Genomic DNA, 22,542 nt, shown 5'->3' on the forward strand with positions numbered 1-22,542 from the left:
TAGAAGAAATTGGTACCACATAATTGTTTAAAAATTTTAATTTAACAATTATTCAATTATTAACAATTGTTAAATTAACAGTTGTCCAGCATATAATGCAGCCATTTACTGGTTAACTAATCCACAAAGCCGAAATGGTTCAAACTATTGAACAATACACAATGTCTTATAAATGAATTGTTGTTGTGTTGTGTTTTTTTTTCTTGATATGTTGTCGATTTATAGCAAGGTCGTTGCTGCAAAAGAAAGTTGACCTTGAATAAAGTTAAATGAAAATTAAAATACAAATAAATTGGTCATCGAACGATCAACTTTTGGCGCTTACATAACATATTGTATGTAAGTCTACTTTAATATATTTTTTATTATTGCCTAGTTTTTCACATTTTTTACAAAATTCAAGAATTTTTTTAATAATTTTTTAATGTTTTGTTGTCATCTACATTAAAAAATAATTTTAAGACTAGCTGAAAATAAATTTATTTAAATAATTACTCAAATATAGGCTTAGGTTGAAAGTCCATCTTTCAAAAATATTTAAAATAAAGAAGTATATTTAAATTAAAGTTTAAATGAAGAGTTTATATGAAATGTGCAATTTAATTAAATGTATAGAGAATGCATTGCAAGCTTATCAGATAAACTCAAAAAAATAGATTTAATATTACTAAGTACATACTTTACAACAAAATAAAAAAAATACATATGTACTATAAAAATATATTATTAAAAAATATATATAATATAAGTAAATTTAGAATAGTTCATTATATTCTTGTTTGTCACTTTTTAAGTTTGTTATATAATACAACCTCGATATACATACATATAAAATGCTACTGCCTAAGTTGTCAAATTTTATTTGATTTTAAGGCCTTTTTTTTGCAGTAGGTGGAAGTTATCGAAAGCCACAGTGTGAGACTTTAACCCACTAAAACCATCTCTTAGAAATGAAATGAGAAGATTTCCACAGCTTTATGGACACTTCATTCCAGTAATCAGGGGAGCGAGATGTGAACATATAGGCTTAATTACATAGCAAGCTAGGTTCATCTAAGCCAGAAAGCTGGGGCGTAAATTAGGGTAAAGGTGAAGGGGGTGGGGTTAAAGCGCATACGAGCTAGAGAGACTAGCAATAAACTTTGGAACTAGGGTCACGAAAGCCGCGACTATAAAGGGAAATGGTTTGAAGATTACGGTTACACTCTTTGAAGTAGTGGGACAAGTATTGGGGGACTTGTAGCGCAAGGCTTGAATGAAGTCTTCAGGGAGAGTATTGGGGATGGAGACATCATGTTGGACTTTGTGGAGCCGGGTGAGGTGCCTACGGGCGAGTATCAAAAGGTAATCGGCAATACGAGTGATTTTGGCATTGTCATAAAGAACATAAATTGTCATAAAGATTGGAAGTACTTACCGTCAGGCTTCCATTTGTAGTTGGTGCAATCCCAAAGAAGTCTCCGCTCAAATAGGTGGATTAACATTTTAAGGCATAAGTTGAGTGTTATTTAGTTATGTCTTCTTCTTTATTCCGTTAACTCCCAGTGGAGCATAGGGCCTCGATTTAGTTATGTAGGTGTTATGAATTTCATCTTGATACTTGACTTTCATCCATAAAAATTGTATATTTTTATATTTGTTATATTTGTCATTTATATATTTTTAACATTTGTGAAAACACTTCACATTAACTTTTTAAAATCATATAAATGTACATTTAATAAAATTATTCTACATATAATATTAAATAATTAATATATTATATTATTAATTATATGATTAATTACTTATATTATATTATTATTTATTTGCATTAATTAATTATATTATATTATTAATTATATAATATTAATCGACTTCAAGATATATATATTATGACTTATAAAAGTATATAATCACATATATTCATGAGGAACTCGAAACTACTACAATAACATTTATGTGTTGAAAAATAAGACTTTATGACATATTAATAATGATTCTTTGACTTAAGTAAGACTTTTAACCTTTTAGATTTTTGTATAATAGGAAAGAAAAATTTTAATAATTGTAAAAAAGCAAAAACATGAGAGAAACTTTGTACCCACTTAATTCTGGTATATAAAGTTTGTAGAATCAACACCTTTAATTCTAAAAAGAAAAATGAATTTATAAAGGTTAGCTAAATTATTAAATTTATCTCGTACAGTATTAAAATAATGCATTAGATAAATAATGGAAAGATGGAATTTAGTAATTAATTTAAATAACATTTATCTAATTTATATTCTTTGTTCAGATTCATAAAAATAAATCCTTATTATTGTCTTACATCAAATCACTTGACAGATGAACTGATTTGATTTTTAAAATAAAAAGCCTCCAGAGTCCTAAGCTAATCTGTTTAAATAATAATAAATAAAAATACTACAGAATTACATACTTTTCTTCTTCTCATTATTTTTGGTTTAATATCTATATTCCCCATTAATACACATACAATATATGTTTTTTTTTATACATAAAAAATCTGTTTATTCGCACACTTGTAGAATGGTAAGAGATACTCTCCGCTCGGACTGCTGTAATAGGCAACTCACGAGTTCTTTTATAAATTCAGTTTCGCTTACACGTGTGCAAAATTTTTTATTGAAGAATAAATTATTCTTAATTGTTTATAGCCGTTGGAATGTACAAAGAGGCTGTACCGCTTGTATGAACAAACGACACTAAAATTCTTCTGTTTCTATCTGTAATTGTAACAGACAAATATATTTCTTCATAGTACAGAACTCTAGAACTCATCAGTCATCATCATATCATTATTTTTGAATTTGTATAAACTTAAGTTGCTGAATTAAGTTAGAAATCATTAAATAATTCCAACCTAGCCCTATCATATTGCGATTTGTTAGAATCGCATTTTATAGTAATAAATCGTACGTTTGCAATCATTGGGAATCACCCCTTTACATTTAACATGAACACATTTTTATCATTAAAACGCATTAATATGGAATGCGTTTTAATTAATATCTTTTATTTTTTCTATTTCCATTTTTTTTTATTCTATTTTTAATCATTACTTCTGTTGGTATTATAAAGTTATATGTTTAGTGGAAATCAGCTCTATAAATGACTTTTTACCAACTATTGTTTCTATAACTTTAGGTATTAGACTCGCTAAAAATAATAAAATATTCATTTATTTACTATTCGAAATCTATTCGTTTGATTCGCTATTCATAGTTTATCTAAATCGGAAACAACAATCTTGGTTTGACGTGGATAGTAAATAGCAAGGAGAAAGAACATTTTTAACTGTTACATTACTTTTCTGTGTGGATTGTTTTTAAATTGTTTTTTGTTTCAAGTATTTGATTTCAAGTGATTATTAAGTTTGAGTCATTATGTGTATTTTTATGTATTGAATCAAACGGTCTACTGTTAGAATTAGATATTATGACACTTATTTTTATTTTTATGTTTTTTGTAATTAACTTTACAAAGTACTTTAGTAAAGTTAAATCAGTTTATACGGTTTCGATTATCGTCGACACATTACGAATATTGCATCATCATCCGAGAGTATACAGCCCATTCTTCTCTGTTTTTTGCTTTTATTTTTCAATTTCTTATATTCATTTCTTGTAAGTCCTGCTGCACACTGTCGTTCCATTGTTTTCTTCGCCGCCCCCTTCTTCTGCTGGTTCCTATTGCGTTCTCATAAATGTTAACCGGTACTCTCATATCCGGCATTCTTATCACATGTCCAACTCATCTTAACCAGTGCTTTTTCATAAATTTATTGATTGTATCACCTTCAGCTAGCCGTTCTAGCTCGTGGTTGTATCCCCTTTTCTTTTACGGGGCCAAACATTTTTCTGAGTATTTTCCTTTTGAAACACTGCTATCTTGCTTGCTTCCATTTCAGTTAATCTCCATATCTCGCAGCCATATGTTATGTTACTACTGGGAAAATGTTTAGTATATTTTTAATTTTGTTTGCTACGAATATTTACTGATCAATTTTATCGTTTACAGTAGAATCTACTTCCCTATTTCATATTTTAATCGACATGATTTGTTAATGAATTTAGCCAAATATAAATATATATATTTATTCATAGTACACCTTCCTAAATTGAATATATACATATAGGTATATAGCACATTTTTCTCCTCTCTCTCATTTTTCTCCTCGTAACTTTGACAAAAGTCTCAAGCTATCCGATTTTTGCATGGGTTCCTATTACGTAATGTCTTCTTCTAGTACAAATACAGAAGTCCTTCTTTTTCTGTACACTGGAACGTATTTTATTCTTACTGCAGCAATGCAATCTGCATTTTTGCAGATTGTTTATTTTTCAAAACTTATGTTGGACTTTCAGTACAATTTTTCGATTCAAAAAAACTAAAAAGAAAAAAATAGATATTTTAATAAAATGTATTAATTGTAGTCACTATAAAATGTCTCACTGAGTTTTTAGATATTAGTAAGTAAATGCAAATAATATAAACATTTAATAATTCATAAGAATCGACTTGTTAATTCACGTTGTACATTAAGAGAATTTACTATTTAATACTGTATGAGTACTGAATAAATCGCTATATGTTATTGCACTAGTAAATCTCATTACTGTCGATCTCCACTGTTAGTATTTTTTGTCGCATATTTTTTTCAAGTAATGTTGTTGCTGTTGTTGTTAATGTTGCTATTGTTGCTATTGTTGCTATTGTTGTTGATAATATTAGCACAGTGCTTGTGGTGCTTTATAAAGCTAAATCTTTTCGTATCTAGTTACATATACGAGTTTAAATGTAATGTGCGAGTAAAAATAAACTATTAATGTATATATAAATAATATCGCTGTTGAGTGTGACGTACTTAACTTAACTTGTAACTTTTTAGCAAAACAATTTCAATAGAGTTTGCGTTTCGCTCAGTATCAAAAGGTAGCTCAAACGCGTCACTTGGTAGTAGTACGGTGCGGAGTCGCAGCCAAATTGTGTTGGGAAGTTAAGGAATTGCAAAATCATCTGGTTTTACGGTATGAAATATGTATAATAATTTAAGTGATTTTTTTGTTTTATTTTTTTTTTTGGTTATTTGTTTTTCTTGATGTTTGAAATTAAAAACGTCGGTAGTAAATAATTAAAAAATAAAAAATATACTATCGGTTTAAACGCATTAGTAGTACTGGTGCTGTGAAACAGAAGACTTAAAGCACAAACTTAAGCAAATAATATACAATATAGCAAAAAAAAAATATGACAAAATATGTACAGGGAAAGAAATGCGCTATGCTATGGTCGCGTCGATGATTGCCTAAACAGCACAAACACATATACGCTTTTATATGCAGAAATTAAAGCAAACACATACAAAATACAAAATGTTTAAAACAATAAAAAATATCAAACACAAATCTTCAAAATCTTCTATTACAAAATGTGTTTTAAAATGAAGGTAAAAATGTGTATTTAAAATTGTGTTAAAAAGCATTTATGTTAATGAATAAAAATCATAGTGCAATCAGTAAACCCGAAAAGTGTGTAAAAATGTATTACAACAAAAAAAAAAGGGTAACACACTTAAAAAGGAAATATGTATAAAAAAAGACTTTGAGTAACGATGTCATTGAAAAATTTTCTGAACCAGAGTGGAGCTTAATAGGGGCACTGTTTACTGTTTATAGTTTACAGTTTATAGTTTACAGTTTACACAGCAGTGTATGGGGACGGGGACTGATAGCAGTGTTTGTGTAGCATGCAACTTGCAACTTACAAACTCAATGTTAAGTCATATTCTGCTTGCCCACTTGTACCAGAGTCCAGTTATGCGATGCTGAATGCCATGAGTGCATTTGAGAGCTGAGCGTTTCGTTTTTTTAAAGGCTGCAGTTAAGAAGTAAAGTGGGTATTTAGTACGATCAGAAGAAGGTGATTGTGTGCGGACGCTCTTTTTGCCGCATTTTCTGTTGCTTTCTAGTTGTTGGCGTTAGTGTTGGTGTGGTGATGGTGATGGTGCCACTCAGCTGTTGTAACTTGTTTACCATTGAGGAGTCATGTTTATGCCACTTATTTCCATTATATAATCCAAGAGTTGTTTTTTTTTCGTTAAATTGATTTGTTTTTGTTATCGTAATTCATTTTTGTTATATTGGTTTCTCATACGAATTATGTTAATGATGAACATTTCAAATAATATTTTGCATATTTAAATTTTTTTGTAATATTTTAATTATGTTAACTGATAAATGATAAATGATAAATTTCGTTGCCGTTTTATTTTCTATCGAAAAATAAGAAAATATAAATAAATTAATATTTAAAAAATTTCTTATTACTGACAAAATGCTATAAAATATTTTTTCAAGTTACAACATTTATATAGATTACATTACATATACATCTCTGTCAGGGTGAGGTTATGATGGAAGCAATTGAATATTTACTATATCACTGTGTGGTTCTCTCGAGAGAAAGAGTTCAGTCCTTACGAAAATACTACTTTACATAATCAATGTACACATAAAAGTGGTCAATTTTTAGAATATATACATATACATTTTGCTCAACCCTAACTCACCCATGTTAACCAACTAGGAGTGTCTTTCATAGCTGTGGCTCATAGGTTCAAAAAAAAAAATTTAGTTTTCTATTCGTTCACTGTCCAGCACTCACCAGTAGGCGTTTATGCAATTTAGGATACATCTATCCATCATCTACTTCAGAATATCCTTTCATTAAATGCTTTTTGATATGCTAATGTAGGAATTAAAGAAATTGCCCTTTTCATTACAATGATAAAATGGATACACATAAAGTGCCTTAGTAAGCCTAGTCATCTTGTGAGACAGACTGTGACTAGTGTGAACCAACAAATAAACCATCCTCTCATTGTTCTATGAAAGTAAGGTCTAAGTTCCAGGTCCACTTATTAATGACTTAGAACCTGTTATTATATTTGAAAGGGTTCTACCATTTACATGAAGCCTGAAGTGGCATATGTTACAATAACAACTGTGTCTTTTTATATTCTCATCAAGTTATCACACATTTTATATTGTTCCAGTTTTTGCGCTGTCACTTTTAGTTTAAAATTTAGTTACAGATTTAAGTCATGTTAATATATCTTAGGCTAACTGTAATAATTGTTTAATTGTACAAATAGTTTCAGTTTGTTTAGAATACTTAAGAAGTTTTTAATATTAATATAAAATTGTAAATTGGGTACATTTAAATGGTTCATCATACGTTATTAAAATATTAGGTGTCTTTAATTTGAAGTAAATTTGAAGTAAGTAAAGATTATAAGTAAAGTCTAGATTTAGGTAGAATTGTTGATGGGTTACTGCCGATTATGTAATTATGCTAGAACATTAAATTTCCCTTTTAATTATTCTTGTCGCTTTGTGAACAGGAATCTCATGTCTCATCTGCTTTGTTACTGCCCAGCGCATGCTTTGTTACAACTATTATCTCCTATTTTGTTAATGTAGGTCTTAATTATTATGGATGAAATTGTACAATATTAAATAGTGCATTAAAACACCTTTAGTTAAATGCTATTGGATAGTAAACAGTTTTCAATAATTTATTTAGTTTAGCTGGTGTTTAACTTTATCTTACTTTAATGTACCATTATTATGCTTTTAATTAAAATTTTCAATAAATAAATAATACTTTTGTGTGAGTAGACTAATTAGGGTAATCAAATTGGTTTATTGTAATAAGAATTACGTATTCATTAAAACTTACATCGATTTATAATGTTAATTTTCCAGTAGTCTTCAGTTATTGGGAGTAGGGATATATTTTAGTTCAAAGCGCTAAACTATTATAGTTCTAACTTATGCCTGTAACTGTATTGTCTCATTAATTTTTGTTATTAAAAATTGAAGCATTGTGCTACCGTATTATTAAAAACCCAAGGGTTAAAACCATCTAAAACCTTTTGCAAAGCTTATGATGTTACTTAAGGGGAGATCTGGACGTTCGTCCAGATCCACAAAAAATAAAGCCCCTAAAATGTTAAGGCGGCGCATTGCATGTGCCGGACCGATGAATTTTATTTAAATTATGAAATACAAAAGATACTCTTATCGCAACTGTTGTTACAATTTCTTATAAAATGTTTTAATGATGAATTATTCATTTAATTATCGATTTTGAATCTAGTCTTATTGCATAAATCGATGGCATTAGAGCAATGAATTGTATAAATGTATGAGTAAATAATATATTTATTATAATATTTAACATAATATATTATTGTAATATAATAATATTATATTTACTTTATTCATTTTTTTTTAATTTCATATGGCCACTGATTTTTAAAATTCAAGTTTATATATTAGTAGCCAATAATTTTGTACTGTTGTAATCCGTATAGTTTTATCTTTGAAAAAAATCTATTTGGTTAGCTTTTAATGAAAAGAAATAAAACTTTATTAGGAATGGTGAGTACCATTGGTGACTACAAAATTTTCATGGGTCATTATAGTCTTTGAAGAATTATCATGGTGAAGCACTTGATTTATTTCTACACTCTTTTCTTTACTCAAAACAAATAATTCTGTGCTAATTTATATGTATATATAATATAATATTGGTAATCCTATATACTCGGGTGCAGTACATATAAATATTTTTGTCTTGGATGTGTGTATTCGATTTTAATAAACTATTATTAAATTTAATTTTCTTTCAATTCTATTAAAGAGGAATATTAAAGCGAAATGCTAACAGAAGAATTGTTACTGGCTATAATATTAACTAATTTTTTGGTTTTATAATAATAATTAATTGAATTATTGCTAAAAAATTTTATGACATTTCAACGTAATTACGACGTAATTGTGATTATGTAAACTTTGTTTGAATTTGATTAATCATTTCATTATTTCAGTATTTTAGTATTTGTTTTTTATTATATATTTTTGTTGACTCTAAAAATGTACAAAATAATGATTATAGTGCAATGTGATGTTAACACAAATCTCAAATAAGTTAGGAAAAGTAATGTTTATTGATTTTAATCTTTTTATTCTTATTGAGCTGAACAACTTTTCAGTGAAATAATGATGATGTTAATGAGTTAATATATTTGTGCGGCTGTTCAGGTGAAAAAGTTATTTATTTTGTATGAAAGTTTATAATATAAAACGTTTTGAATGGGATGTGAGATGATTCTAGAAAATAAATATAAAATTCATTTACGTATTTTTAATTTTTTTGCCTTTATATTAGTAAAGGCATTTAATTTTTAAAATAAAGTTTAAAAGTGTTGACACCGCCAAAATAAATATTGTTAAGTTACATTACCTTGTACAATATTTTAAATGTAAATTTTGTTGTTTTTGTTGTTTTTGCTATGGTAGGTATTTATTGTTATAGCGATTGCTCATCAATTGTTGTTGTTAGGTTCACTCTCAAAAAGTTGCACATATTTTGTTTTAATTTACTCGTATTTTTCATATATCTGTTGGCTATATCTGTTGGCAAATATAAAATCCCAGTTACACAGTTAACAAACCATACCAACTTCGAACCTGTTGGTAACCTTGGATTGCGTTTCGTCTTTTCGTCTTTTTGTATTTATTTTATATTAGTTTTTTTAAACGTTTTAAGCGTTATTTCGGCATTTCGTCAAATTTTAAAGTTTACAGTCAGTTACATATCGGCATGAGCATAAGCATTTAGTTATTGCTCATAGCTTATATGCAATTGAGTTTGTGTTAATTTTTTATTTCAAAGCTTGAAAAAATTTAAATACAGATATTTATATGTTTTATTAAATATCTTATTGCAAAAACTGCATATACAAACAAACAAACTAATAAACCGAAAATAGTTTGCGACTCGCACTCGCTCTCGAGGTTTATGGTTAATGGTTAATGGTTAAATGAGTTCCATTTGTCTTGTCTAGAAATTTAGTATATTCGTATTTAAATGTTTTGTAATTTGAACATTAATTAACCTTCAACAGAATTGCATCACATGAATATGGCACCCAAAACTGTAAGAAACTGTGTTGCCGCATCTCGTGCGAAATGAATAAAATCGTTTGATTCTAGCCAAACTTACCAAAAGGTGGTAAGCCTGCATGCATTCAGAATAATCAATTTTCAAATTGGTAACGGTAAGCGGAAACATAGCTTTTTAGCGATTGGCAAGCAAAATTATAGTTCGACTGTTGAAATTGTGCAACAAAACTAAGTTTCTGATTTTACTTAAAATACATTTGGTAAAGATTCTTTGTATTCACTAACCATATTCATGATTGCTGCACAAATTCTTGTTAATAATATCGATAAACAGGTATCTTAACCTTTTGGTATGCTTGATATAAGATATATATATTTACATACATATAAATATTGCATATGTATGTTAATACTGTTGTATATATTTTTTGTTAATATTTTTAATAATATAAATTTACGGCTCGTGTCTGCCGTTTTACGTAATAAAATAATGTTCACATGCCATATTTTTCTACTAAACACTTTGTTTACCTCTTTTATTCTAAAAAGATATATATTTATTATACTTTTATTGAGCAATTTATGAATTGTCGAATTCAATATGAAAATCAAATTAATTTTAATATAAATGTATACATATAAATAAAATTGATTAAAATTTTTCCCTTTTTATAGATAGTCAACATTTCTATAATTTTAAAATCGTATGTTGCTATTCTTAAGCCAGTTTGAAGACTTATTGACACATACACAACCCCACATATTAATCAGAAGCGGTGCCAGTAAAAGCAACCTGCGTACAAAATGGCAGCGGTCGAAGTGCGGGAGGGCTACAAATATTATGGTAGCAAATCAAATCCAAAAATAATTCTCAATTATTTAAATATGAATGTGATGCGTGGTTCTATGTGAGTAGAATACAATTATTTATATTAACAATTTGTGTTGGAATTTGAGATGTGCGTGGAATACATTATATTTATAATACATATTTATTTCCTTATCATTGCAGATATGGATTGTTGGGTGCTTCAGGTTGCGGAAAAACAACACTGCTCTCTTGCATCGTCGGACAAAGACAATTGAATAGTGGAAACATACGTGTACTAGATACGCAACCTGGAGATATACCCGGTTCACGTATTGGATACATGCCACAAGTTAGTTATATATAGTCACTAAAATAATTATTCCTTTATTATATGTAGAAGTATGTATAAGTACCATAATTTTTCTTCTATGTATACTGTATACCCTATAATTATTCTTCTATTATATGTAGAAATATGTATAAGTACCATAATTTTTCTTTTATATATACTTTATACTATATACTATCATATTTTCCAAAGAACAAAATCTTTGTAAAATCACTATGTGAAAAAATGCCTTTTATTTAGAGAATAAATATATATAATATATATATATATAAATATAAATTTATTGCTGCAATGCAATTATCCTGAAGTTGAGGAGAAATGAAAACAGAAACTGAATCGTTTTTAATACGAGCAGTAATATTACACAAACATATATGTAGTATAATTTAAATTAAATTCATTTAAATTTAAAAATTATAAATAATTTAAATAATGTAAATTAAAGAATTTATGCTTTGGAGCATAAAACATAACTTGATAAAAATAAAATATTAACTGACGACCCTATACGTTATAGAATCATCTTTTATATCAAAGTACGATTATTAAAAAATATATATTTTTTCTAAACTTATATACTGATTAATTCATTCATAAAGAATATATATCATATATAAACTAATTAACTTTTATTTTTTAGGAAATTGCTTTGGTTGAAGAAATGACAGTTACAGAAACTATTTATTATTTTGGCCGTATTTATGGTCTAACAGAAGAAAAAATAAAAGAAAAATTTAAATTACTTCGAGATCTCCTACAATTACCACCTCCAAAACAATTGGTAAAGAAATGCAGTGGTGGTCAACAACGTCGTGTGTCTTTTGCCTGCGCTATGATACATGACCCTGAACTATTGATCCTAGATGAACCGACTGTAGGTTTGGATCCTATGCTGCGTGAAAAGTAAATATGAAAAAAATTTTCTATTGTTCTTTAGATGTATTATAGAAAATTGAAATAATGTAAGTTTGTAGATAGGTACAAATTGCAGTAAAAATAATTCTACTAATATCGTATTAGCATTAATATGCTAATTTATTAATCCTAAATCATCAAACCTATTCCGTTAATAATTTATTTTACAGTGTGATATTGTTATTGAAGTTTAACTTAAGATTATTTTAATGCTTTAGAAACCTAGAAAGCAGGAAACCAATAGACAATACAATAACAATACAAGAGCGTATAAAAAAGTTTAGAAAATAATTATTAGAAATTGGAATATTGCAGTACATATTTGGAAATTTAGATTGAAATTCGTATAAGAGAGAGGCAGATGGAATCTATATTACATTGAAGTTCAGAAATCTTGATAAATCAGTACAAGCAAGTCACAAAATAATAGGTGTCCATAAAATTTGATTTTTAAAGTCCTTTATGACGAAAGAAACTGTTTTTTTAATAGAAATTATTTTTTGTAATAGAAAGTTTTTTTTAAGCAGTAATTTTTAATTTTAAAATGGGTTTATATCTAACAAATATGGTCGACGCTTACAATATATACCCGTTAAGTGCATGTTTTTGTCGTGTCTATATAATAACCTAAGTAGAGATAGAGTTGTTTCTACTGATATTGGCATTAATAGATATTACAAAGAGTATGAGACGAAATTATAAAAACATCAAATTATATACAACATATATAATTTGATATATATATTGTATTCATTGTACTCTCCAAAATATTATTAAGTGATCATTAATTTTTCTATAGAATTTGGGATTTTCTTGTCGATTCCACAAGAAATAGCAAAATGGCTGTGATAATAACAACACATTATATTGAAGAGGCAAAGCAAGCAAATTGCGTAAGTTTAAATGATTCAAATACACTGTCTACGAGTATTTTATGCATTCATTTTTAATATACAGATTGGGCTAATGCGAAATGGTGTTTTACTCGCTGAAGATACTCCAATAGCAATAATGCAGAAGTTCGAATGTAATTCCATCGAGGATGCATTTTTAATTTTAAGTCAGAAGCAAGGTGACTCCGATGTCATTGTTGCAAATGACGGAAATAAAGCAACTGGAACGTCTACAGTCATGAGCTCTGTAGAAGTAATTGATACAGAAACGAATAGAGTACCATTAGAGAAGCCTTCCCTTAAGTTTGTCGACGAAAATGATAATAAAACAGAATACTTGGAACATGAGATGGAGAACCGGAAGAAGATATGGTTTTCAACTAGAGGACGTGTAAAAGCTTTAATGACAAAAAATTTTGTACAACTCTTTCGACAACCCAGGTATGGTAGATCTTTTTAAGCGAACAAATTAACTCATTCTTATTTTCAATTATTAATACTTTAATTCAATTATTGCTGTGATTTAATGACTACAATGATTTGATTACAATTTGTTTCTCATTTAATATAGTGGCATCATTTTTATGCTGATGTTTCCATTAATTCAATTAACTTGTTTTTACTTGGCTATTGGTAAAACTCCAACTAATCTCAAACTAGGAATTGTGACTAATGAAATCAACGATTATACAAAGTGTTTTAGTAAGAATTTAACAACAGTTTATAATTATAATAATACTTGCGAGTTTAACAAGATTTCGTGTCGATATATAACTGAGTTGGGCGATGGTATCGCAGAGAGGGTAAAAATTATATTAAATAAAAATTAAAAATAATTTGTTCTTAATGTCAATTACGTATTAATGCGTTTTCAAGGTTTACTTTAACTCTGTAGCGGATGCCCATAGTGCAGCAAAAAGAACAGATGTGGTTGGTTACATACACTTTCCACATAACTTTTCAGAATCGATAAAATCCGTACTTGAAGATGGCAGATTTGCAGATGATAGCGCTTTTGTTAACGCAGAATTGTCGGTCCATATTGATATGACAGGTAAATATAGTTCACACAGTTTATCGGTTTAGGTTATTTTAAATATACTTCATTTCGTTAAACTTATTATCATATAGACCAACAAATCGCATTTTTTGTTGAGCGGAAACTACGTGATAAATTCGATTCCTTCATGAAAAACGTTTTGGCAGATTGCGATTTACCAACATCTTTAGCTAATATACCCGTACAATTTCAAGAACCTGTTTACGGTTCCTTTGACATTGAGTTTCAGCAGTACGTTGCGCCAGGTGTTGTTATGACGTAAGCAACTAATTACTTAATATACATGTGGCCTCTGGTTTATTTTCTTTTTCCTTAGTATGGTATTTTTCTTGGCAACTCTTATGACTGCTGCAGTTTTTATATCCGAACGTATGGACGGTGTGTGGGATCGTACATTAGTTGCAGGAGTATCTGCCACGGAAATGTTATGGGCGCATTTGCTGACGCAAATAATAATAATGGCATTCCAGTCATTTGAAGTTATCATGTATATTGGTATTGTGTTCGACACCTACAACAAAGGGGATTCAACAACATTGGTGTTTTTGCTAACATTAACTGCTTTCTGCGGAATGCTTTTCGGTATAAGCAAATATTTAAAATATTTAAAATTTTATAAATGTATTATGTTTTGTATTTGAATTGTTAAAGGTTTACTTATTTCCGTTTATTGTAAATCACACACGGAAGCAAATTTCGTTGCTACTGGCGCATTTTATCCCATGATTATTCTTTGCGGTAAGTCATAGCAATTATTTAATTATTATTAAATCAATTTTTTTTTATAAAACTAAGGTCTTCTATGGCCACTGGAAGGAATGCCTAAGTCTTTACAAGAAATTGTTATGTTCTTCCCGTTTACGATACCTTCAATATCAGCTCGAAATATAATAGAAAAAGGGTGGTCTATTACTCATGGTCAGGTATACAATGGATTTATTGTGATGACAGCGTGGATTGTGATCTTTTTTACATTATGTATCATAGGCATTAAAAGAAAATCCTAAATTTTTAAGTATGTATTATATTAGATATAATTACTAAAGTTTAGATATATGTAAATATAGTAAAGCTCGCAAGTTTTTTTTTCACATTTTAGCATATTCATTATTAAATAGATTTTTCTATTATATATTTCTATTATTTTAGTTACTTTTTTATTTATATATATAATATAATGTTATTATATAAGGTCTAATTTATAATTATGAATTCAATTGCAGAAACTATTGCTTATGAATTGTATACTTGTAGAATCAAACATATAATTATTAATTATATTATATAATTAATATGGTACACCTAAAAGTATTTAATTATTTGAACGGAAAAGTGTTAAGGGAATTTAAAGGTACATATATATAAATATTAAGCAATATCCTTCATATATTACAAATGTATATACTCGTATATATATTCATTAATAATGGAATTTATAATTAATATTATTGTAAATAATTAGATTAATTTTAATTTAATCGAAGGAAACATTAAAATTGTTTGAACGTATGGAAAAATTAATACATAAATCAAACATAAAAACCAAAAATAAACCTGCAACAATAATTTCAAAGTTTTTTCTATTAATTAAGAATGTACATTATATAGAGCGCCTTTAGAAATGTATTGTCTACAATTAGTATAATAGATACTAGATGCTTACTAATAGTAAGTGTATTGTATTGTATTTGGTATGCTCAAACATTAGTTGTTCATAACATTGCGTCTATTAATTCACTATGATATCCCGCTCTGTCTATAATTACTGATGCATTTTTTTATTTCAGCTGTATCAATAAGACAATTAAGACAATAAAGTATTAATTTTTACGCAGATCAATGCGTCACCACTCTTATTCGTGGATCAATTATTTTTGAGAAAATCTCCCGATTGTATAAAAGAATGACATTTACTATGAATATGTATGGAAACACAGTCTGCATTCATCGGTTTCCGGAAGTCCTAACCGCACCTTATACTTATTTTGAGCCATACTTGTTATACTTGTTTGACCCATTATCACTTCAATCATTGTATATAAATTTGATCTGTTCAGGTTTAGGAGATTTTTGCCCTTCTTTTTTGAGTAGTTAGAGAAAAAGAGCTTTATACAGCGAGAACCTTTCCAGTTAGACCACTTGTGGTAAGCTTTATTGATGAAGTCCTACCTACTAGGTTTTATAAGGTATTTACTGTCTACTAAACCAGTGAGCATTTGTCAATATCGAGCCTTAAGTTTGATTGGTTGCCTATCTGAACACCAATGGCAAATTATGGAAGACCATTAAAGCGTTATCCAATCCTTATAGATCCAACAACAAGGCGATAATATTTAATTGGGTCACTTTGTCAGATCTCAAGCATTGTGTTCATCAATTTTGCAATCTTTTTGTGTCCAATGCTTCTGCCTCCCCTGCCTCCACAGAAACACGCTTTCCGGAAGCGGACACTCCGACGACACCACGCTGTTCTCTCCTGATGATTTGCCTAATGTGATCGGATAAGTTAATGCCTCGAAAGCCCTTGGACCTAATGGCATCTCGATGCTCATGTTCAAACACCTCGGGAGTATTGCCCTTTCAGTTTCGACACATTTCGACAACTTTTCCATCAGTTCACGCATCATCCAGAATATATGGAAGACTGATAGGTTGATCCCTATGTTGATGCAGGGCAAACTGGCTGGCCTAGGTGAATCGTATAGGTCGATATCTTTTCTGTCTCCAGTAGCCAAAGGCGGGAGTCTGTAATCTTAAAACCGATATCACCACGTATTCACCTAGCTGCTCATTATCAAGGATTTCATAAACGTAATAGTACGTCCTCCACCCTTTGAGAGATCAGATCTCAAATTTCTAATTACCTTAACCAAAGTCGACCGAACAATACCCACTTGCTTGCCACACGGATGAACATCCTAATGGCGCCAAGCTCAGTAGAGCTCTCCCTCCAAGGTACATTCGTTGATCCTTTTCTTCTTATCACAGAAGGTTGAACAACAAGGTTCTCAACAGGCCTCTACCTAACATCCTTTAGGACAAACGACGTCTCCCCTGTGCAGCAAGAACTGTTCTAGCTAAAGTGAGATCAGAATATAGTCAAGTGCTGAACAGTTCAAACCCCGTACCTTTGGGACCTTTGAGCCCACCCCCTTGAAGTTGCCAGGTTCCTCCGTTTGGATCCGGGTGGATTCCAATTTAAATGACACCCATCCACAATCCACCGCTTCTAACTTATTCCCTTCTCCTCTACCCTTAACCATCACCCATCCACATTCTTACCCATCCTATAGGTCTTGTAAAAACTTTAATTTTATCTGCTTTTAGTTAATTGCATGTTGCAACAACAATAACAACAGTAAAAGTGCTTTAGACACAAACTCGCGTTTCGTCACGCGAAAAATGAAGAATGGATAAATGAGGTTCAATGATTCAAACAAATATTTTTAAGAAATTGTGTTTTTAGTTGATATAATAATCTATTAAAATATCATTTTTAATAGTTTTTCAATAGCTCTGTTGCACGACCTTCTCGTAGCTCTTTTGAGTAACACTGTGTATACACAAGTGCGTTCCATCAGCAAATTTTCGTGTAAATTTTACTTGAGTTTTACTACGAGTAGCTCGTGGAACAGACCTATTGTTTATTTGCGCGGCACTAGTGTTCTCATCAGACTTTACACAAAGCTGTTCCATGAAAATCTGTGTAAAGAGTGTAATTTGGCTCTTTATTTGTGTTACGCTCTCAGTTTGTACTTTACTTGTGTTTTACTACGAATAGCTCGTGGAACAGACTTATTATAATGTGTGACATTTTCTTCACTTACTTATTTTCAATCACACAGTTCAAAAAATTTTAAATTATATTTACTTTAATATAAGAAAGAATAATATAATATAAGAAATATAAGTAATATTAATTAATTGAAACTATAAATGATTGAAAATAATTTATTATTTTCGTGAACGAATTGATATTGGAGAATATCTGCTGATATTTTACAACCAATTGTGTTAGAACCGAGTAAATAAAAATCTAATAGTTAATTATAGTGTTCTTTATCAAACTAAAATCAATAGTTCATAAAAATATATCTCATAGCTTCTTTTAAATTTATTTTATGCTTACATTTGTATATGTAATATGCCATATGCAAATTAACATCCTGTATAAGTCACAACTTAATGATCTCAATAATATACTACTTTTTAATAATCATTTTTTATAGTATATATGGCAACCCTTATTTTGACGTTTTAAAAAAAAATGTATTAAAAAACACTATTAAAATACCAAATTGTATTCTTTAAATATATTTTTTATAAGAATTGTGCCTTGGTAAAAACAAAGAAAAAAAGATGAATAGCAGTTCACATATGGATCCAAATTTTGTTGATAATATTGTCCAGGAAGTGAAAAGCCAAGGAATATTTGACGAGTTCCGTAGGGATTCTATGGCGGATGTTGATACAAAGCCTGCATATCAAAATTTACACCAACGTGTCGAAAATGAAGTACAGTTATTTCTTTCACGACAAAAGTGGAGTCCAGATGTGAATAGAATACAATTGCGAGAAAAATTACGAAAACATATTACTGAGTACGTAACACAACAATGGCAATAATTTATATTGATTTTTAATTTATGCAGGTCGGGATTTCTAGATATTGGCGTGGAGCGCATAGTAGACCAAGTTGTAAATCCAAAAATTTGTACAATTTATAAACCTAAAATCGAAGACATTGCATATAATTTTCTTGGAATAAAGAAACCAGATATATGTGATATAATCAGACCGCCGTCACCTCAAGAAGAAGCACCCTTACCACCGTTGCCACCAATGCCGCCTAATGGGTCTGATTTGAAAGTAGATGTTAGTAATCATTCAACTGGCTTAGAACAAGTAAGTCCTGATTCGGATAAGGCTACTACACAATCAGAAAGCAAAGATGTAGTGTCAGAATGCGAATCTGAAAAAGTAATTGATGAAGATGATTCACCTCCTTTTGAACCATTGGAAAAATGTGATGATACTACAAAATTAAATACAACGGAAGAAAAGCAAGGACCTAGTATAAATAAAGACTTAATCAACTCGGCTAGTACCAGTGCCGTTAATAAATGCACGGAAAAATTTGATACTGAGGTACAAAACATTGTGCTGTCTGCAAATACAACAGAGTTAAACACATACAAAGAGGTCAGTGCCTCCTTTGATGCCTTAGCATCACAAGACTCACAGTTATCAAAAGTATCAAGTGATAGTAATTTATCTAATCTAAATGAAAATGATTCCCTACAAAATGTGTCGATTGAGAAGGAAGCGGTAAATATTTCAGAAGAAGCACAAATGCCGAAATTCAATGAAAACTCTTGCGATGTTATAGGTGATCAAGTTTCTTCTGATTTACATTTTGATATTAATAAAGATGAAATTAAATTCGAAGGTGATATTTTACAACATATATAAAGAAATATATATCTTAATTATGGTTAATTTATTTTATAGGAACGGAACGAAACTCAATTATGCTCACCGCTATTAAAGAGAATGCTGAAGATCGTACTGAATGTGTTAATATTACTAATACAGCTAGCTATTTAGAATCAAAAAAGGAAACTATTGGAACTGCGAACTTTCATTTTCCAAAACTACAAATAGATTTGAACTTGAACATGGTTGCGCACGAATCTAGTTTTGGTACATCAATTGACTCGGATCAATTCAGAAATACTAAAGGGCAGAAGACAGTGCACAAATTAACTACAGACGACAAAATATTAACAGCAATGACTAATAGCAGCAGCGATATGATCACATATAATAAACGTGAGTCTTCAACACATTCATCTTCACGTCATAAGAAAGAAAGAAGGAATTATCATGATAAGGAACGTCGAAAATCTAGATCTGGAGGTAGAAGAGATAGAAGTAGAGACCGAGGAAGAGCGAAAAGTAGAGATCGAAGTAGGGCAAAAAGTAGGGGGCGAAGTAGGGCGAAAAGTAGAGACAGAAGCAAAGCAAGAAGTATAGGTAATAGCAGAGATAGAAGCGGAGACAAAAGTATAGACAGAAGCAGGGAGAAAGGTAGAGGCAATAGTAGAGATAAAAGTAAAAGAAAAAGTAGAGATGAAAGTAGAGACAAAAGTCGGGATAAAAGTAGAGATAAGAGCAGAGGCAGAAGTAGGGATAGATATAGGGAGAGCAGTAAAAACAAAAAGAGGCATAAAAGCAGAGATAAATACAGAGAAAGAAGTAAGGACACAAAGAGGCATCAAAGTAGAGACAGAGATAAACATAGATCTAGTAAATACTCATCTAGCAATTCAAAATATTCAAAAATATCGAGTTCATCTAGTAAGAGAAGATCCAAAAAACGTTCAACATCATTTTCATCGTCCTCGTCTGTAAAATCTGAGTACGATAGTAAAAATTATAGGCATAAAGAGTATAAAAAACGTCATAATTCATATAAAGAATCCAGTAGTTCAAAAAGTAAAACAGAGTCGAAAGTGCGCGATGATCACAATGAATCGAAAGACAAAATTCGTAGGCGGAAATCAACAGATTCAGAAGATGAAAACAAATATCCTAATAATAGATTAACACATACAATAAGTTCTACATTTAATGCTACGTCAAATCCTGTTGCCAATCAAAAAGGAATTTCAGGAAATGGAAATACAACAAATGCTAAAGAATATTCTGCAAAAACCGCATTGGGTGGTAAATAATTGAGCTGTCATATTTGTGTAATTAATTTCTTATTTTGGAATGTCTTTTTAGATAATAAGCAATATCGTAATGTAGTCATTTTAAATGATATATTACAATATACATCATCGTGTATAGATATAGAATCTAAGCCACAGTTCAAATCAAGCTTTAACGTACAAGCTACTAAATGTGATGAAGATTGTTTTTATTTCGAAAACAAAGTCGATGACATTGAAGAACGTATTAGACTAATTGATAATATAGTCTTCGATTTTTCAAAAATATCTAAAGAATGTGCTAAAATTCAAAATAATCGTTCAAATGAAAATTTATTGATTGATGAGATAAATAATGAGACAAAACAAAATGAAAATCAATACAAGTTAAATAGAAAAGAAGAAATAGAACTTCTTGTTGACTGTATCCCAATAAAATATACAGCCAAATCTAGACTACATATCAAAAGTGAACTGTTGTCATCTAAGAAGCGTTTAAAATTAAGCGAGGACAATCTTGAAATTTTAAAAGCTTCACCGACACCATCTGAAACCAGTGTTAATTCTAAGGAAAATGAAGGTTTCGACAAAAATATAGGTAAATAAACAATTTATTATTGTCCATATTATTAAAATAATTTGTTTTAATTAATTACTTGTTGTTAAAAAAGAGTGCTTTTTTCATTTGTTTTTTTTTGTCAATTCTTGTTATCGATAATGTAACCATTTTTATATATTTCATTGTTAAGTGTTTACATTTCTCATAATTTTTTTAGATATGCATACTCAAATAAACTGTTCTATGCGTAAATAACAACTCAAGAATCATTACTATCGTAACCACTATATTAACTTGCAATTTGTATGATTTCATGTAGAATAGTGTGAAGCAATTAGGTAAGGAAATTTGTTATACTTTTATTAAATTAATATGCATGCACGTACGTACATATAATATATTGTTATATATCCACAATCAAGAAAGTTTCCTATTATTTGTAATAGTTCAGTTTATGCGATATCATTATTATCTATTAGAGGAATGCTTTCAAAAGCATTACTTTTCGAGTTTTCGTCTATTTCCTTACTTAATTCAAATTCATGGCCTTATTTTTTAATCACATGCGTAAAAAAATTCTTAATATATACGATTCAATTTCTTGGTTGAGATATTGTAATTAGTACATTTAGTAATTTATTATTTTAAGTCTTGTATATATTTTTTCAGAGTTTACAAGTAAAGCTTATCATTACAGATAATACTAAAATAGCACAAACCAACCGACATAATATTTCGCAAAACAAACTAAGTCAACAACAGCGATACAATAGTGAAGATCTCTATAAACCCCGGCCACTTATAAGCCAAAAATCTAGACGCAGAGGGATCAATTCAATTTAATTAATTTTTATGTACATAATTCATTTAGCTTTTATGTTAGAATAAATACAATAAAACAAATATATTTTAATATAAAATGTTTTTCTTTTTTGAAATTAAAAACAAAATATTATAAAAAAAAAATACACAATTATTTTGCCAATTAAATGTTAATTGAAACATTTTTAAATTACAGCATTAAAGCATTTTATATGTTTAGAATATATATGTATAATTATATATATACAGAGTTCAGAAATATCTAGGATTTATTTTTATTTGAATATATTACAATAGTTCTTATCTTTAATAATAACAATAAAATATAAGTATGTCTTTCAGCTTAAAAGTGTACAGACAATTATCAATTTACAATAAAATATAAATATTAATAACAATTTTAATATAAACTTAACCGATTTTCACAAACGTTTTGATTT

The 22,542-nt window shown here is 29.2% G+C and overlaps 2 protein-coding genes across 5 annotated transcripts; both read left to right on the forward strand.

Annotated features, from left to right (window-relative positions):
* The first annotated feature begins 4,911 nt into the window (after positions 1 to 4,911).
* LOC119680525 (ABC transporter G family member 23) lies at positions 4,912 to 15,077 on the forward strand. Its single transcript, XM_038093370.1, has 12 exons — positions 4,912 to 5,033; positions 10,653 to 10,885; positions 10,990 to 11,137; positions 11,778 to 12,040; positions 12,852 to 12,945; positions 13,010 to 13,386; positions 13,517 to 13,748; positions 13,822 to 13,999; positions 14,077 to 14,263; positions 14,322 to 14,587; positions 14,657 to 14,743; positions 14,801 to 15,077. The coding sequence occupies exons 2-12, from the start codon at positions 10,782 to 10,784 to the stop codon at positions 15,010 to 15,012; spliced, it is 2,148 nt and encodes a 715-aa protein (XP_037949298.1). The 5' UTR covers positions 4,912 to 5,033; positions 10,653 to 10,781; the 3' UTR covers positions 15,013 to 15,077.
* A 2,898-nt stretch (positions 15,078 to 17,975) lies between these two features.
* LOC119680526 (biorientation of chromosomes in cell division protein 1-like 1) lies at positions 17,976 to 22,200 on the forward strand. Of its 4 annotated transcripts, none has more exons than XM_038093372.1 (6): positions 17,976 to 18,029; positions 18,333 to 18,606; positions 18,658 to 19,454; positions 19,517 to 20,734; positions 20,795 to 21,319; positions 21,978 to 22,200. In XM_038093372.1, exons 2-6 carry the CDS (start codon positions 18,365 to 18,367, stop codon positions 22,121 to 22,123), a joined length of 2,928 nt encoding a protein of 975 aa, XP_037949300.1. In that variant the 5' UTR covers positions 17,976 to 18,029; positions 18,333 to 18,364; the 3' UTR covers positions 22,124 to 22,200. The 4 variants fall into 4 exon arrangements, 2 of the variants coding, with proteins under 2 accessions (XP_037949300.1, XP_037949299.1); XR_005252470.1 differs by lacking the exon at positions 17,976 to 18,029 and adding an exon at positions 21,498 to 21,618 and having other exon boundaries at positions 18,260 to 18,606; positions 21,978 to 22,070; XR_005252471.1 differs by lacking the exon at positions 17,976 to 18,029 and adding an exon at positions 21,498 to 21,618 and having other exon boundaries at positions 18,260 to 18,606; positions 21,950 to 22,040.
* Positions 22,201 to 22,542: the final 342 nt, after the last annotated feature.

This window comes from Teleopsis dalmanni, chromosome 2 (assembly GCF_002237135.1).
Source record: "Teleopsis dalmanni isolate 2A chromosome 2, ASM223713v2, whole genome shotgun sequence".
Lineage (NCBI taxonomy): Eukaryota > Metazoa > Arthropoda > Insecta > Diptera > Diopsidae > Teleopsis > Teleopsis dalmanni.

Coding starts and splice junctions, on each gene's coding strand:
- LOC119680526 (XM_038093372.1), top strand. CDS start 18,365: ATGAATAGCAGTTCACATATGGATCCAAATTTTGTTGATAATATTGTC. Junction 18,607..18,657: donor TTACGAAAACATATTACTGA/GTACGTAACACA, acceptor TAATTTATGCAG/GTCGGGATTTCTAGATATTG. Junction 21,320..21,977: donor AGGTTTCGACAAAAATATAG/GTAAATAAACAA, acceptor TTATCATTACAG/ATAATACTAAAATAGCACAA.
- LOC119680525 (XM_038093370.1), top strand. CDS start 10,782: ATGGCAGCGGTCGAAGTGCGGGAGGGCTACAAATATTATGGTAGCAAA. Junction 13,749..13,821: donor GCGATGGTATCGCAGAGAGG/GTAAAAATTATA, acceptor TGCGTTTTCAAG/GTTTACTTTAACTCTGTAGC. Junction 14,264..14,321: donor GCGCCAGGTGTTGTTATGAC/GTAAGCAACTAA, acceptor CTTTTTCCTTAG/TATGGTATTTTTCTTGGCAA.